At 39.9% G+C, this 16,388-nt stretch overlaps 1 protein-coding gene across 3 annotated transcripts; it reads left to right on the forward strand.

Moving 5' to 3' along the window:
• The first annotated feature begins 263 nt into the window (after positions 1–263).
• On the forward strand, positions 264–16,313 carry LOC18029040. Of its 3 annotated transcripts, none has more exons than XM_006411682.2 (26): positions 264–448; positions 646–835; positions 923–3,043; positions 3,574–3,649; positions 4,262–4,384; positions 4,851–5,094; positions 5,188–5,658; positions 5,734–5,919; positions 6,022–6,315; positions 6,971–7,612; positions 7,728–8,127; positions 8,208–8,335; positions 8,735–8,905; positions 9,152–9,352; positions 9,478–10,041; positions 10,121–10,180; positions 10,273–10,598; positions 10,758–11,172; positions 11,527–11,994; positions 12,556–12,672; positions 12,762–12,883; positions 12,954–13,680; positions 13,831–14,085; positions 14,308–14,490; positions 14,583–14,924; positions 15,159–16,313. In XM_006411682.2, exons 2-26 carry the CDS (start codon positions 664–666, stop codon positions 15,906–15,908), a joined length of 9,558 nt encoding a protein of 3,185 aa, XP_006411745.1. In that variant the 5' UTR covers positions 264–448; positions 646–663; the 3' UTR covers positions 15,909–16,313. The 3 variants fall into 3 exon arrangements, with proteins under 3 accessions (XP_006411745.1, XP_024004647.1, XP_024004648.1); XM_024148879.1 differs by having other exon boundaries at positions 12,575–12,672; positions 12,782–12,883; XM_024148880.1 differs by having other exon boundaries at positions 8,253–8,335.
• The last annotated feature ends 75 nt before the right edge of the window (positions 16,314–16,388 follow it).

Here is a 16,388-nt window from a genome sequence, read left to right on the forward strand (position 1 = left end):
AAAAAAGAAGAAAAGAATTATGGAGGTGTATTAAACCAAATCTTTGGAAAGATTTTATGTGATTTTATGGAGGTGTATTAAACCAAATATTTGGAGCACTCTAGGCCCATATAAGAGATCTTATGGAGATAATTTGCAAGCCCATAAGAATTTGGTCTTTAATGAATTGTGATTTTTAGTTTATTTAAAATATAGAAAATTCCACGTAAGCACAGAAACAGACGACTGACACGGTGGTCCGTGGAGGCGTGCAGTGAACCGAATCCTCGGCGGAGGAAAACACCAAAAATTTCTTCATCTCACGTCGTCAAATCACAAATGTCTTCATCATCATCTTTCGTACGACTTCATTTTTTGGGGATTTTTGTTTTTCTTTCCAACTTAGAGTAGCGATGCCTTCGCGATAGCTCTGCTTCATTTCGCCTCTGATATCAACCGCTTGATTCAGGTATCTCTTGCTCTTGATCTCTCTCTCAAGGTTTTTGTAGGTTTTCTCTGAGAACAGTGTTGTTGAATCGAATTAGAGCTAGGGTTTTAAGATTCTAGCTTGAATTTTGGAGTTCTAGGGTCGAAATCCGCGTTCTTAGGTTCCGTTGCTCCTTGTTCTTTGTAGAATTCTGATTTGTGCGTGCTTCTATTGTCTAGTGTTGAAAAAAGAAGAAGATGGAAAGGTTGTTGAATGAAGCCCCGACGCTGCTGCAGCTGCACAAGTGGGAACCTTCTCAATTGCCACTCAAGCTATCAGAATTTCGCGAGTCTTTTATTTCTCCATCGAGGCAATTGTTGTTATTACTCTCTCACCACTCCGAAGCTGCACTGCTTCCTCTGGTTTCAGGTAAAAACTTGTTTTCTTATTCGTATGAGTGTGCATATGGGTTTCATTTTAATAAAAGCTGTTCAATTTTGTTTTCGCTGTTATCAGGGAGTTCTATTGGCAGCGAGGTGTCGGTGAGTTGTAATAATGAAGAGGCGAATAGTCCTACTTTCTCTCCGTCCCCTTTGTATAATTCTACAGCATCTAGTGAGTCCGATCCAGAGAACATTGCATCTCCTTCTGGATCAGGAGTTGGTCCTGGAGAGCCAGGTTTTGTAGATAACTGCAGTACTAGTTGCAATAGTTTTCCTTTTATCTTTGATGCAAAGTCTGTTGCTTGGGGTAGTTGTGGGGATACTTACAACCTGCACAAAGATCCTTTGTTTAGGGAATTGTTGTTTGTATCTGGAAATCGTGGTGTTACGGTCCATGCTTTTTGCTCTTTCAAAGATAATACAAGTGACAGAGCCAAAGACAAACCAAATGGTGAGCTGAGGCATGGTAAGTGGGTTGAATGGGGACCTTCTACGCTAAATCAGAAATCGGAACACGAAAGAGTCTCTTCTTTTAATGGTACAAAGAAGTGGATGCAATCTTTTCTAATTGATGTGGTAACTACTGAAATTGAGGGTACAAAACAGTCAAGGTTCCCTGAGAAGTCAGCGTTTCCTGCTTCTGCAGAGGTTGTTTCATTCAGCATATTAGATATTAATCTTCCTTTCTCGAATCTCCTTTTCCAAGACAATTCCATACTTCAGAAGGATAATATGCCGGAGGAAGGTAATGTAAGTGGCGATAGTTTTCTTGTGGCTTCTGATCCGACTGCTTTGGATGAAAAATCTCGAGCTGATATGCCCATTAACAATGCCAGTATAAACAGTTTGTACAGATGCACCAAAGTTTTCTCCAGCGATTCTCATTTTCTGATTGGATTTGTTATGGAGCTATCAGACTGTGTATCTACCCCTACTAGCAATGAAAACGATAGAAGCAAGGATAAGAGCGTTGTCTTTGTTGCCCAGCTGTTTAGCTGGGGGATGGAATGGGTCTCCCTTGTGAAATTTGGGGAATCAAGTAGTGGACCTACGAATGAGTGGGCTGATTTCCGGCTATCTGATAAATTTGTTATCTGCCTCAGTGTTTCTGGTTTGATTTTTCTATATGATGTGAAATCTGGGGATTGTTTTGCTCATCAGGATATTTTACAGACTGGTCGTGGATTGCATTCTTCATCAGTCATGCAAGAAGCAACTGGAGAGGCTGATCAGCGAAGTTACTTTCAAAGTCTTATTCCATCCATGTCTAAGGCTCGCATTGTTGGTTCAGTAGACAGAAGAAAGTTTAGAAAGCTTATTGTAGCTTCTCATACACCACTGCTAGCTGCAGTTGACGAAAACGGTTTGGTATATGTGTTATGTGTTGATGACTTTGTTACCAAGGAATACCATATGTCTGTGGAATCTATTCCTTATTTATGTCATTTTGGGCTTGGAAGCCTGGTTGGGTGGAAAATCGGTGGCATGGACGTTGGCCAGCAAAAAGTACACCACGCTAATTCCTCTGGCTCTCGAGGTGAAGATGCTTTTTCCAGGTGTGATCCATGTTTGGAAAGACAACACAACAATTTTGATCGAAGAGCTGGTTATTCTGGTTCATGGTTGAGTGGTTTTTCTGCTCAGCCTAAAACAAATGTGCCGAGAGTTGAAAATTTCCAAAGAGACTTACATGTCACGCGGAAGATGTTTCTATCCACTGAAAAATTAGGATTGGATGATAACATATGTTTTTCTCCATTGGGCTTCACTCATTTCTCTAGAAAGCACACAAAAAAGGAAGATCAAAGCTGTAAGGTTTTTCATTACAGCCTGCAGACTCATATGACTGCGAGAGATGATAGCTATTTAAAATACGATGACAACAAGATTTCTATTCAAGATGCACAAGAAACTTTCGTAGGAGAATCAGTTGGTTGCTCTTTCCAAGGATTTCTTTATCTGGTGACTTGTAGTGGTCTTTCAGTTTATCTTCCTTCCATTTCAATAACCTCAAATTACCCAACTGTTGAGGCCATTGGATATCTGCAGCCACTCCAAACCTCTGTCATCGGATGCCAGGGAATAGAAAATTTGAGAACAGGGGAACTACGTTTTCCTTGGCAAGTTGAGGTTATAGATAGAGTTATCTTGTTTGAAGGCCCTGAAGCTGCAGATCGTTTGTGCTTGGAAAATGGTAAGAAACATTACTCATTCCATGAACTGCAAGCATACATAAATAATTATCCTTAAAGGTTTTAATTTCATAGATTTTACACTTTCATATTGTCCAGTTCGTTTATAGATTCATATCGATCTCTTAACCAACGTGGCTTGTCGTGCTCAAACAGTGAAGCTACAAATAGTTGAAAACTAGGTCATTTAAACTATGTCATGCGGGTTAGTTTGATATGCCAATGCATGTGGAAATTAGAATGGAACTGAACTTAACTGTAACTAAGTGCTTGTCAATTACTAATTACTACAATGAAATCATCTCGGTGCTTGCAATTTTTTTTGAAAAGTCCTCAGCTGTTCGTGAGCATGAGAAAATCCTTGTATCGCAGTAGCTCAATGCATTTTTTTCCTCTGTTTCTTCATATTTATATTATCTTGTAATAGCAGAACCTCACATATTGAGACTTTAAGATGATTTATAGACTTGATTACACTTAAGTTTTTGTTCAATAAGCTTATGGTACGCTTAATGAATTACTGCTGTTATAGGTTGGGACCTAAAACTTGCTCGTTTGCGTCGACTGAAAATGGCGTTGGACTACTTAAAATATGATGACATCAACGAGTAAGTTGCTAGTATTTTTGCTGTGTTGTATATTTTTCCCCCAATCTGAGAACCATAGTCCCCCACCGTAAAATGAGGCTTCTTAAACAACAAGTATTAAAAAAAAGAGTTATGCATGGTTTTATTGGTTCGGTTGACAACTTTGGTTTTTTGTCTTATGGTTTCTTTTGAATGATGTGAATATTGCTTGTCAATGTCTCGTGTAACAGTGTATGATAACTATATCGTTCTGAATTCTGCCAAGCTGTTTTTCTACTAAAAGTAAAAGTTTTTATTGCTTTAACGTGCATTTTCTCATCCTCCTTTTATCATGCATTTCTACTCCGAGTTTTCTCTCTTATTTGTTGTTAGCTAGATGAGCAATGTTTATGCTATATTCCTGTGATCATTACTGCATTACTGGAATTTAATGTAGACCTTAAAGATTAAGATCTCTAAGGGCACTCTCGTCCAGTTGGTACCCATCCTCATCTAAATTTGGGATATGAATATTCTTTCAGCCTATTTTCCATGATTTTACCCTCATCTCTAGTGTAGACATGTGTTATTGCCATCACTGCAATTTGTCTTGTATCAATTAATTAATTTTGATTAACGCTGCTGTATGAGTAGGTCTTTGAAGATGCTTAGTAATGTGAAGCTGGCAGAAGAAGGCATGCTAAGGGTGCTCTTTTCTGCTCTGTATCTGTTGTCGCGCAAGAATAGAAACGATAATGAAATTTCTGCTGTATCTAGGTGAGGATCTTCGGAGTAATGAACGGTATAAGAATAGTTTTGTTTTCCAGTTCTCAACTTCAATGATATGGATTAACAACGTGTTAAAAGTAGTGTTCTCCCTGCTTGGTAGATATGTCCTTATTCATTAGCATGCTTTTTTTAATCTTATTACTATGCTGTATAACTACACCTATATGGTAATAAGTGAAAGAAAATGTTTATACTTGTTACACGTGCACTTCGATTGACGGCGTGTTCCGATTCATGCAAAAGCCTCTTCAAGCCCCACTTTTTTTTTTTTTTGTTCGTTTTGAAAATCAACCAGATCTTCAGGATTTAGTATATTAATGCATTGTCATGTGGTATATCTTAGAAGCCAGTTTAGGAACATTATTATCTGTGAGGGTTAGCATGCCATAAGCTTTATTGGCTCAGCTGCTTTCACGCTGCCATATCCATACTTATCTCTACATGTTGAATGTAGGCTCCTCGCACTGGCTACAGGGTTTGCGACTGAGATGATTCGCATATATGGGTTACTTGAATATCAGAAAGATGGATACATCTTGGACAGCAAATATAGGACACAAATACTTTCACTTCCGCCAATTTCAATCCATAGCGACGTAATGGAAAATTCGAGGAGGCTGTCAGAGATGGGTTATCTTTTGGAGGTCACCCGCAATTTTCAATCCCGTATTTACAGAAAGTTTAAGAACCTAGGAAAGGTATGTATGGAAATAATGCTATAAGTTAATTGTAGATTTTTTTTTTTTGTTTTTGCTCTAAACTTTGAAATATGACATGTGTGTTGATTACAGGGAAAGAATGAAAAGTCAGTGAACCTGGTAGACCCAAATTCTTTGCATGATGATTCTCAACTTGAAGTTGTTCCTGATGCAGCATCTGCGGAGTCGAGACAACTTGACACTTATGTAATCAATACCAGTGAAGAGCTTGCTTTGACTCCTATGGCTACGATGACAGCCAAAGCTGGTCAGGTCATTGACGAAATAAGTTATGCGTCTGGCCTTGTACCCCAAGGAGTGATTGCAGAGAAGAAAGTTCTTCCGTTGGAAAATCCCAAGGAGATGATGGCTCGTTGGAAGACTAATAATTTAGATTTGAAAACTGTGGTTAAGGATGCCTTGCTCTCGGGTCGACTCCCTTTAGCTGTCCTTCAGTTGCATCTTCAACATTCTAAAGACTCAGTTGAGAACGGAGAGCATCATGATACATTTACTGAAGTTCGTGATATCGGAAGATCTATTGCCTATGACCTATTTTTGAAGGTAAACCTGAATATACTTGGTTAGACAGAGTAGTGTAAATGTTGATGTCTAGTACTTGGCTTTACTGATGTGTAGGGTGAACCTGGAGTTGCCATTGCAACTCTGCAAAGGCTCGGAGAGGATGTAGAAGCGTGTCTCAATCAGTTGGTATTTGGCACAGTGAGAAGATCTCTTCGATATCAGATCGCTGAAGAAATGAGAAAACATGGTTTTTTAAGACCATACGAAGACAATGTACTGGAAAGGATATCTCTTATCGAGGTATAACATTTCGTAATCATTACTTGTTAGAAGGGTATCTTGGTTCTGTATGATGCTGACTTCATTTCAACTTCTTCTTTGCTTGACCGTGTGACAAAAAAGAGGCTATATCCTAGCAGCCACTTTTGGGAAACATATCTTACTCGTCGAAAGGAACTCCTGAAGGCTGAAGTACCTTTTGACTCCAGTAAAATCAGCTTGCACCTTGGGGGGACTTCTTTGTTCCAGCATCTCGAGATTGGGTGTGGTGAGGTTGATGGTGTTGTTATAGGTTCTTGGACAAAAATCAATGAGAGTGCATCTGAGCACGCCCCTGATGAAACCGATGCAACTGCTGGCTACTGGGCTGCAGCAGCTGTGTGGTCAAATGCTTGGGATCAGAGAACATTTGATCATGTAAGAAGTTGGATATAGTCATTTTTTCGCGTTACTCTTTAGATGTCTGAATAATTTATCTTCTTGCACCATTCTAGAATGTTAGTACCTCCAGGTCCAGGGGAAGTCCAAATTGATTGCAACCTACTCTGCATGTTTTGAAATTGGATCAGTTATATTATTTGTTGATCTGCATAGCTTAACAGTGTTTGTAGTCTTACACTGGTTCGTCACAGTACTTTTCTCAGTTGTTTCCTTGGTTCATAAAGAACGGGCCAAGTGTAGATAAGTTGCCATCTGTGCTTGCTTCTCGAATAGCTACCCTCTGCTTATCTTTTCCTCTTAACAAAAAGCGTGGATGAAATTGTAGATCTGTAAATAGTGTTTGCTCTCCTGCTGTTTTAGCTTTGGTTGCATTTGTTATCTTCTTACTTGTATTAGCACATGAGCAATCTATTAGTCCTACAACAATCTTGAACTGGAAGTCGTCATTAGTTTTCAATTGTGAGAAGTAATACACTTGAATGAAGGGTTAAAGACTTTGCATATCAATATTGTGTGTGTGTGTGTGTGTGTTTACTCCCGTGAACTCACTCAGGCAAAGGTTGTTTTGTTCGTTTCAAATTATGTCTGTAGTTTTTGGTTTTAGTAATATTTCTTGTTGAAATTTGTGCAGATAGTCTTGGATCAGCCTTTAGTTATGGGTGTTCATGTTCCATGGGATTCCCAGTTGGAGTATTTTATGTGTCACAATGATTGGGATGAAGTCCTTAAGCTGTTGGATCTCATTCCTGAGGATCTTTTATATGACGGAAGTTTGCAAATTGCTTTAGATGGTCCGAAGCAGTCTTCTGGCGTTAATTATTCAATTTCTTCCCGTAGCGAGTTTATATGCTCCATCGAAGAAGTGGATGCTGTACTTATGGAAGTCCCTTATATCAAGATATTTAGACTACCTGCAGATATCCGGTGCTCCTTGTGGCTAACAACGCTTATGGAGCAGGAACTTGCAAGAAAACTTATATTTTTAAAAGAATATTGGGAGAACGCTCTAGATGTAGTCTATCTTCTGGCTGGGGCAGGTGTCATCCTTAGTAATTGTGAAGTTTCATTTAAGGTGGAATCTTGTAGGCCATCCCTAGATCTTTGTTTGTCCAGAAAGGAGAGAGGAGCAAATGTTGATACCTTGAATGCTGTACACAAGCTATTCATTCATTATTGCACACAATATAATCTGCCAAACCTTCTGGATCTGTACCTTGATCATCACGATTTGGTCCTAGATAATGATTCACTCAGTTCATTGCAGGAAGCTGTTGTAAGTGCTTTCCAAATATATGTGTTTATATGTCTGTTCTTGCTATGCCTTTTGGTCTGTTTTTCGAAAACTTACATTTTACTGATAATGCCAAGAATCTGTCCAATGTAATCAGGGTGATTCTCACTGGGCAAAATGGTTGCTGCTCACCAGGATCAAGGGCCGGGAGTATGATGCTTCATTTTCAAATGCGCGCTCAATTATGTCACGTGGTGCGGCACCAAATGGTGAACTTAGTGTTGCAGAGATTGATGAAATTGTGTGTACTGTTGATGACATTGCTGAAGGGGCAGGAGAAATGGCAGCTTTGGCAACTATGATGTGTGCTCCTGTGCCAATTCAAAAATCCCTGAGCACTGGCAGTGTGAACAGGCACAGTAACTCTTCTGCGCAGTGCACATTGGAGAATTTGAGATCATTTCTTCAGAGATTCCCTACCTTATGGAGTAAGCTTGTTACTGCTTGTATTGGAGAAGATATTTCTGGCAACCTTTTGCGGACCAAAGCTAAGAATGGTAAAGCCTAATCCACTACACTTTTTATTTTATTTTATGTAATGATATTGATGTCATACTCTCACTCTATGATTTACCAGTCTTGTCAGAGTATCTGAATTGGCGTGACAGTGTATTCTTCTCAGCTGCACGTGATACCTCACTCCTGCAGATGTTGCCTTGCTGGTTTCCTAAGGCGGTTCGTAGATTAGTTCAGCTTTATATCCAGGTATCCGTTTCTGATTGTATGTTTTATGGGCCCTTCTGAGTTGTACAACACTCTTTCAACTTTCTGGATTTGAGGGTTCCAGTTATACTCAATACTTGCACTGTAATCGGTAATATAATAAACTTAAGAAGTTTTATGAGATTGTGGGATGGTTGTGAGAAACTGCTGCAGACATATGCAAATCATTAGGGGAAGTGACCACTAAGAGTCTAAGATAAAGGCAGGAAGGAAAACACCTCCAGTTACATATAGGCTTTGCTTATAATCTGCCAGTTATAAAGTTACACATCTACTGCTATCAGTAGTTGAGATTTATCTGCTCAATGGAATTCTAGAGCATATATGTTTTGCTTAAAACGTTTTTGCGCAGTCTCTTATACGGGAACGTTTTCTCCGTAGGGACCTCTTGGATGGCTGTCTTTCTCAGGATATCCTACAGGAGAATATCTACTGCACAGAGGTGTTGAGTTCTTTATAAATGTGGACGATCCGACTGAGATTAGTGCCATATCTTGGGAAGCAATCATACAGAAGCACATCGAAGAGGAACTTCATAACACAAAAACTGAGGTGGTTATATAATATTCCTATCTTTCTAACCTGTCGATGATGCTACCTTTGCGTATGCTTTAAATGTTTCAGGCATTAATTTAGTTTCTTATCGATTTATTGTCATGTCAATATCTCATTTCTCGAAATTATCTTTGATGAAGGTTGTCATCTCATGCTCATGCAATAAATCACTGAGCTTTGTATATTTACGGACTGATAGAGTTTTTATCATAGTTACTTACGTTTAAGTTGAACTGAAATTAGGGAGCCGAACTTGGACTTGAGCACTTTCTGCATCGTGGACGGCCACTTGCAGCTTTTAATGCTTTCCTGGAACATAGAGTTGAAAAGCTGAAACTGGAAGATCAGTCTGGCTCTTCGACACATAGACAAAGAAATATGCAGTCAGATGTTCCGATGCTACTTGCACCTCTGACGCAGACTGATGAGTCACTTCTTTCATCTGTACGTGCTAGTTGTCTTACCATGGCTAGCTTAATTTTCATTCTATCTGCAACGCTTTTATTGGTCTTTTTTTTCTTCTTTTACTGTCTATTTATGTCTGCATGACATCCTCTTTTGCTCTCCAGGCCATACCACTTGCTATCACACACTTTAAGGATTCTGTGTTAGTGGCTTCATGTGCCTTCCTGCTTGAACTTTGTGGTTTATCTGCCAGCATGCTTCGGATAGACGTGGCATCATTGAGAAGGATATCATCCTTTTACGAATCAAATGATAATGCGGATATGGCACAACAAAAACTGCTCAAGGGTTCTCTGTTTCATGCGGTATCTAGTGAAGGTGATCTAATGGGGTCACTAGCTAGGGCCCTAGCTAATGAATATGCTTATCCTGATATTTCAAGTGTCTCTAAGCAAAAACATACTCCAAACAGTAATTCTGGTGCTCAACCCTGTCTTCCGCTAATGCTTGTTCTTCATCATCTGGAACAAGCTAGTCTTCCAGATATTGGAGTAGATAGAAAAACAAGTGGATACTGGCTGTTAACAGGTGATGGTGATGGGTCTGAACTGCGGTCTCAGCAGACATCTGCTAGCTTGCATTGGAGTTTAGTGACTCTTTTCTGTCAGATGCATAAGATTCCCCTAAGCACCAAATACCTGGCCATGCTAGCAAGAGACAATGATTGGGTATGGTTCATGATAATTCTTCTTACCTTTTATTTCCTTACCCTGAGCTATCCTTTTACCTGATGTATGTAAATATCAGGTTGGATTCTTATCTGAAGCGCAGCTTGGAGGATACCCATTTGATACGGTGCTCAATGTGGTATGTCTTTCACCTTTTCACTGGTTTCAGAAATAACAAACAGTAGCTTAATTTGCTATGTTATAATTATATGTCACATTTTCATCTGTCAGGCATCAAAGGATTTTGGTGACCAACGTTTAAAAGCTCACATACTGACTGTTTTGAGATATGCCAACTCTAAAAAAAAAGCTACCATATCGTACTCAGATGACACAAGCGGAGGTTTTACATGTTCCTTCTCAGAGGATGGATCTTATGTCTCTGCTGAACTCTTTCGCGTTTTGGCTTACTCCGAGAAGCTAAAGAATCCTGGAGGCTACCTTTTATCGAAAGCTAAGGAGTTATCGTGGTCTATTTTGGCTCTCATAGCATCATGCTTTCAAGATGTTGCTCCTATATCATGCCTAACGATATGGTTGGAAATTACCGCTGCCAGGTGTGAAAAAATTGGTGACAGAAATTCAATTGGGTTGGGTGTATCGGAATATAATGCATCGGAAGTCTATAACAATAGCGTTTCAAATTTTTTTACGTTTTCTGGAATAAAAAGATGCATTATTTTTGTCTTGGCTCTAACAAAGATCATTCTTTTCAGGGAAACATCATCTATTAAGGTGAATGATATAACCACTAAGATAGCCGAAAATATAGCAGCAGCCGTCGTATCTACAAATTCCTTGCCAACGGATGCTAGGGGTGTCCAATTTCATTACAATAGGAGGAATCCTAAACGGAGACGACTTATTGCACATACATCTGAGGATTCATTGGCTTCAGCTAATACTTTAAACACCTCGGCTGGTAGTTTTTTTTCCTCCCACAGAACAGAAGCTGCAGAAGATGAAAAAGCTGAAGATACCGGTGTTACTAATGACTCGTCTGATGAGCATGCATCTCTATCAAAAATGGTCGCAGTGCTGTGTGAACAACACTTGTTTCTTCCTCTGCTAAAAGCTTTTGAATTGTTCCTCCCGTCCTGCTCGCTACTGCCATTTTTCCGTGCTCTTCAGGTTTGTCTTACGTTTAGACATACTTGCTCTTCGGGCCCTTGGTTATTGCTCTTGCTATTTCATGGCCCTTGGTTATCTGTTTACAATGACTTTACACGATATCTGTTCATGGGACTGATGCTGTTTTTGTTCACCATGACTTTATCCGCTTTCCTTTTTCTGTTTTTCTGTGGGAGAAAAGTGATAACGGAATTCTGCAAAAGTTATGATTGGATGTAAGCAGTGAAAAGAAGATACTAAGAACTTGTGAAATGCTTTGGGTTTTAATGGCCGGTTTTTGTAAATGCTTAATTTATCCGCCTAATCATAGGATTTTGACCTGTCGTTAATCATTTATTTTTTATTTTTCTGCAGGCATTTTCTCAAATGCGCCTGTCTGAAGCTTCAGCACATCTGGGTTCTTTTTGGGCTAGAGTTAAAGACGAATCAATGCCTTTTCAGTCTAATACGGCCAAAGAAGTCAATTTTGGGGCATCTTGGATCAGTAAAACAGCTGTTAAAGCTGCTGATGCTATTTTGTCAACCTGCCCGTCTCCATATGAAAAAAGATGCTTACTGCAACTTCTTGCTGCAATTGATTTTGGTGATGGGGGATCCGCGGCAACATATTATCGGCGTCTTTATTGGAAAGTTAATTTGGCTGAGCCATCACTCCGGACGGAGAATGATCTTGGCTTAGGAAGTGGGGCTCTTGATGATGGCTCTCTTCTGGCAGCTCTAGAAAAGAACAGGCAGTGGGAGCAAGCACGAAACTGGGCCAAGCAACTTGAAACCATTGGTGCCCCTTGGACATCCTCTGTTCATCATGTTACTGAAACGCAGGTAACAACACTTCTTGGCTCCTATCTTATACTTGATCTACCAAATATTCTGGTCATCTGGATTCTGGAGGTCTAGCAACTTATAAGAAAATCATGGTCTTAGACTATTCACTAGTTGGCAATTTCTGGGTAGTGTTCTCTGTGTCTCTAGCAAACGACTCCTCCAGCACTACATGGTAATTATACACTGACACATGAGAATTGCTTTTGTAGAGGTTCTTTCAACTTTAGGATGAATGACTGCTTGCAGTAGAGTAGGAGATAGTGATCTTTATATGTACCTCGATATTGCTTTGCAAGAAATGTGGTGTTTAGAAGGAGCTAGGGATTTTCCCTTGCACGGCACGGTTCTGACAATACAGATTACATAAGCTTTATTGAGTGGAAATGCTCCCCTAATTTGGTTCCGCATCAGGGAGGATTGGCTCCATATTGTGTTTACATTCTCCGTCTTTGAAAATTAGCTGTTTTTCATTGGGCTGCAGGCTAGCTTTGTTTGTACGCCACTGGTTCTAATTATGTTTTGGGATTTGTTGAATGCCCAATCTTAATTTACATGTAGGCCGAATCCATGGTTGCAGAATGGAAAGAATTCCTTTGGGATGTTCCAGAAGAGAGAATCGCATTATGGGGTCACTGCCAAACTCTGTTCATCAGATACTCGTTCCCTGCTTTACAGGTCACTTTATTGATTGCCCCACTTGTAACCAGTTTATATGTGGAAGCCTGATAATGATACAAGTGAGTCTGTTGCTTATTCTCTTACAGGCAGGTTTATTTTTCCTTAGGCATGCAGAAGCGGTGGAGAAAGATCTGCCTGCAAGAGAAATCTATGAGCTGTTACTGCTATCCCTTCAGTGGTTGAGTGGGCTAACAACCCTGTCGCACCCGTAAGTGAGCTTGTACCATAATATGTAATCATTTTTATTGGGTTTATGACTTCAATTTTACCAATACCAGGGTTTATCCTTTGCATCTTCTGCGAGAAATCGAGACTAGAGTGTGGCTATTGGCTGTAGAAGCAGAAGCACATGTGAAAAATTTAGGAGCATTTAGTCCGAGTAGTAACGGAAAAGACATGGCGAGTGGGAATAGTTCAAATCTTATAGACCGAACTGCAAGTATTATAACAAAAATGGACAACCATATTTCTTCAGCAACAAAAAGTAAAACTGGAGAGAAGCATGACTCCAGGGCCCCTGGCCAAGTACATCAAAGAAACCAAGACACGAGCACTTCAACATTTGGTGCCAGCACAAAGCCCAAAAGGAGAGCAAAAGGAAATGTCCCACAAAGAAGACATTTTGTGGATTCTTCAGATCGGAATACTGATTTTGAAGATTCATCTCTGCTAAACATTAAAAGCGAGTCCCAGCTTCAAGAGGAAAGCACGGGTTTGGAGATATCCTTATCAAAGTGGGAAGAAAGTATAGAACCTGCGGAGCTGGAAAGAGCTGTTCTCTCTTTACTGGAGTTTGGGCAAGTAACAGCTGCAAAGCAGCTCCAACTTAAGCTTGCTCCAGGAAACCTACCTTCTGAGCTGATAATTCTGGATGCTGTTATGAAGCTAGCAATGCTTTCTACGCCTCGCAGTCAAGTACCACTGTCAATGTTGGAGGATGAAGTTCGTTCTGTCATTCAATCACACAGTCTAAAAATGGACCAACATATGATTGAACCGCTGCAGGTTGTTCTCTCTATATCTTTCTCACCTAAATGTTCACTTCCTACTGTGATATTCAAACGAATACTAGTGATCCTTTTCTGTCATTTTCCGCTATCTTGCTCTTATAATTTCTTTGTTGGATTTAAGACTGATTGGCATCTGATGCTCTAGGTTTTGGAGAGTCTATCAAACATTTTAATTGAAGGCAGTGGGCGTGGGCTGGCAAGAAAAATCATTGCAGTTATAAAAGCTGCTAACATACTGGGCCTTACATTCACCGAGGCATACCTAAAGCAGCCCATAGAGTTGTTACGGTTACTTTCTCTTAAAGCACAAGATTCCTTTGAAGAAGCATGTCTCCTTGTCCAAACACATTCCATGCCCGCTGCTAGTATCGCTCAGATTCTTGCAGAATCCTTTTTAAAGGTAACTTTGCTAAACTATCTTTGTTAACTTGTCTGCGTATATAACACGATTCATATATCAATATTTTGAAATTTGACTTCACCACTGAACAAAAATCTTTGTTTTATGGTTTGTTTTGATTGACTACTTGGAAAACCCCTCCATTAATGACTTCTTCTTTCCCTCCTAACAGTTTTCTCTGGGTTCTTTTGTGTTGTCTCTAATCTTTTTTCCTTGTGCCAGGGTTTGCTGGCAGCTCATCGTGGAGGATATATAGATTCTCAAAAGGAGGAAGGGCCTGCTCCACTTTTGTGGAGATTTTCGGACTTTTTGAAGTGGGCGGAGCTTTGCCCATCTGAACAAGAAATTGGTCATTCATTAATGCGTCTTGTGATTACCGGGCAGGAAATACCTCACGCGTGTGAGGTATGTGATTTTGTGAGGCTTATTAACAATACCTTCTAAAAAGAAATAAGTTTGTCAATGCTGATTTGGTAATCTGAAATGCTAAATGTCAGGTTGAGCTGCTTATTTTATCACATCACTTCTACAAGTCATCCACGTGCCTTGATGGAGTTGATGTTCTTGTGGCACTTGCTGCCACTAGGGTTGAGGCTTATGTTGCTGAGGGCGATTTCTCATGCCTGGGTCGTCTAATAACTGGAGTCGGAAACTTTCATGCTCTTAATTTCATTCTCAATATTCTAATCGAAAACGGGCAGCTCGATCTCTTACTACAAAAATTTTCTGCTGCTGCTGATGCAAACACTGGCACTGCCCAGGCTGTCAGAAGTTTCCGGATGGCTGTTCTGACTTCGTTGAATCTCTTTAACCCAGATGACCATGATGCATTCGCAATGGTATGTCTTTTAGTAAGCTAAAATTAGCCAAGTAAAAGAACTTATTTCATCATGTTTTGTCTGCTTACCACAATCCACTATCATGATGGATGATAGAGTATATCTAAGATTGGCTTTTACCACTTACGTTACTGGTTCACATGAATCAACATTTTAGGATGGTTTTTTTTTTTCCAAAAAAAAAACTATTTCTACTTATGGTTTTTCTTTTAATGAGACATACGTTGTTCTCAGGTATATAAACACTTTGACATGAAGCATGAAACGGCTGCTTTGCTAGAGGCACGCGCAGATCAGGCTGCACAGCAATGGTTTCTCCGTTATGACAAGGATCAAAATGAAGATCTCCTTGATTCGATGCGCTATTACATTGAAGCTGCTGAAGTTCACACTTCAATTGATGCTGGAAACAAAGCACGGAAGGCGTGTGGTCAGGCTTCCCTTGTCTCCCTTCAAATAAGGATGCCAGATTCCAAGTGGCTCTGTCTATCGGAAACAAACGCCAGGAGAGCACTTGTTGATCAATCCCGTTTCCAGGAAGCCCTGATTGTAGCAGAAGCTTATGGTCTTAATCAGCCAAGCGAATGGGCGCTTGTGCTTTGGAATCTGATGCTCAAACCCGAACTAGCGGAAGAATTTGTGGCTGAATTTGTAGCGGTGCTTCCCCTACAGGCTTCAATGCTTCTGGAACTGGCTAGATTCTACCGAGCGGAAATGGCAGCTCGAGGCGACCAGTCTCAATTCTCAGTCTGGCTCACAGGAGGAGGGTTACCAGCTGAGTGGGCCAAATACATGTGGAGATCATTCAGGTGTTTGTTGAAGAGAACACGGGATTTGAGGTTACGGTTACAGCTAGCTACAACAGCGACGGGATTCCCTGACATGGTCGATGCGTGTATGAATGCGTTGGATAAGGTCCCAGAAAATGCTGGACCACTTGTAATGAAGAAAGGACATGGAGGAGGATACTTACCACTCATGTGAGTGAGTGAACTAAAGAGATCATCCCAATTGATTCAATGTTAAGTATCTCTCTCTCTGCTTCATCGTTGTGAGAGCTCGATGGAGCTGTAAATTAGCCGGAGAAATTGGATAAAGGGGTTTTGATGTTTTGGAAGAGCCACAAACTGAAGTCTTCTTTTTTTATAGGTTTCAGTGTTTTTGTGTGTGTTTGTTCATGAGTCTCACAATTCTTTCTATTTTGTTTTTTTTTTCCTTCCTCATTTTTTCTCCGGCAATTATATGGCAGTCTTGAGAGATATAGAAATGTGTACAGTATAATAACTGTCTTTGATATAAGTTCTTATAGAATTGCATTGTTTGAACAGTTCCAAAGGTTTATTGTTTGTATATTTGCATCGAATGGATATTTCATGTTTTTAGAAAAAAGGGATATAATGAAATTGGAAAATCTACAAGTTGACAAACAAAAGAAAAACAACAAATTTGTCAACTTGTAGTTTT

The sequence above is a fragment of the Eutrema salsugineum genome, unplaced genomic scaffold, assembly GCF_000478725.1.
Source record: "Eutrema salsugineum unplaced genomic scaffold, Eutsalg1_0 scaffold_1, whole genome shotgun sequence".
Taxonomy (NCBI): Eukaryota; Viridiplantae; Streptophyta; class Magnoliopsida; order Brassicales; family Brassicaceae; genus Eutrema; species Eutrema salsugineum.

Coding starts and splice junctions, on each gene's coding strand:
- LOC18029040 (XM_006411682.2), top strand. CDS start 664: ATGGAAAGGTTGTTGAATGAAGCCCCGACGCTGCTGCAGCTGCACAAG. Junction 3,044..3,573: donor TCGTTTGTGCTTGGAAAATG/GTAAGAAACATT, acceptor CTGCTGTTATAG/GTTGGGACCTAAAACTTGCT. Junction 8,336..8,734: donor TAGTTCAGCTTTATATCCAG/GTATCCGTTTCT, acceptor TTTTCTCCGTAG/GGACCTCTTGGATGGCTGTC.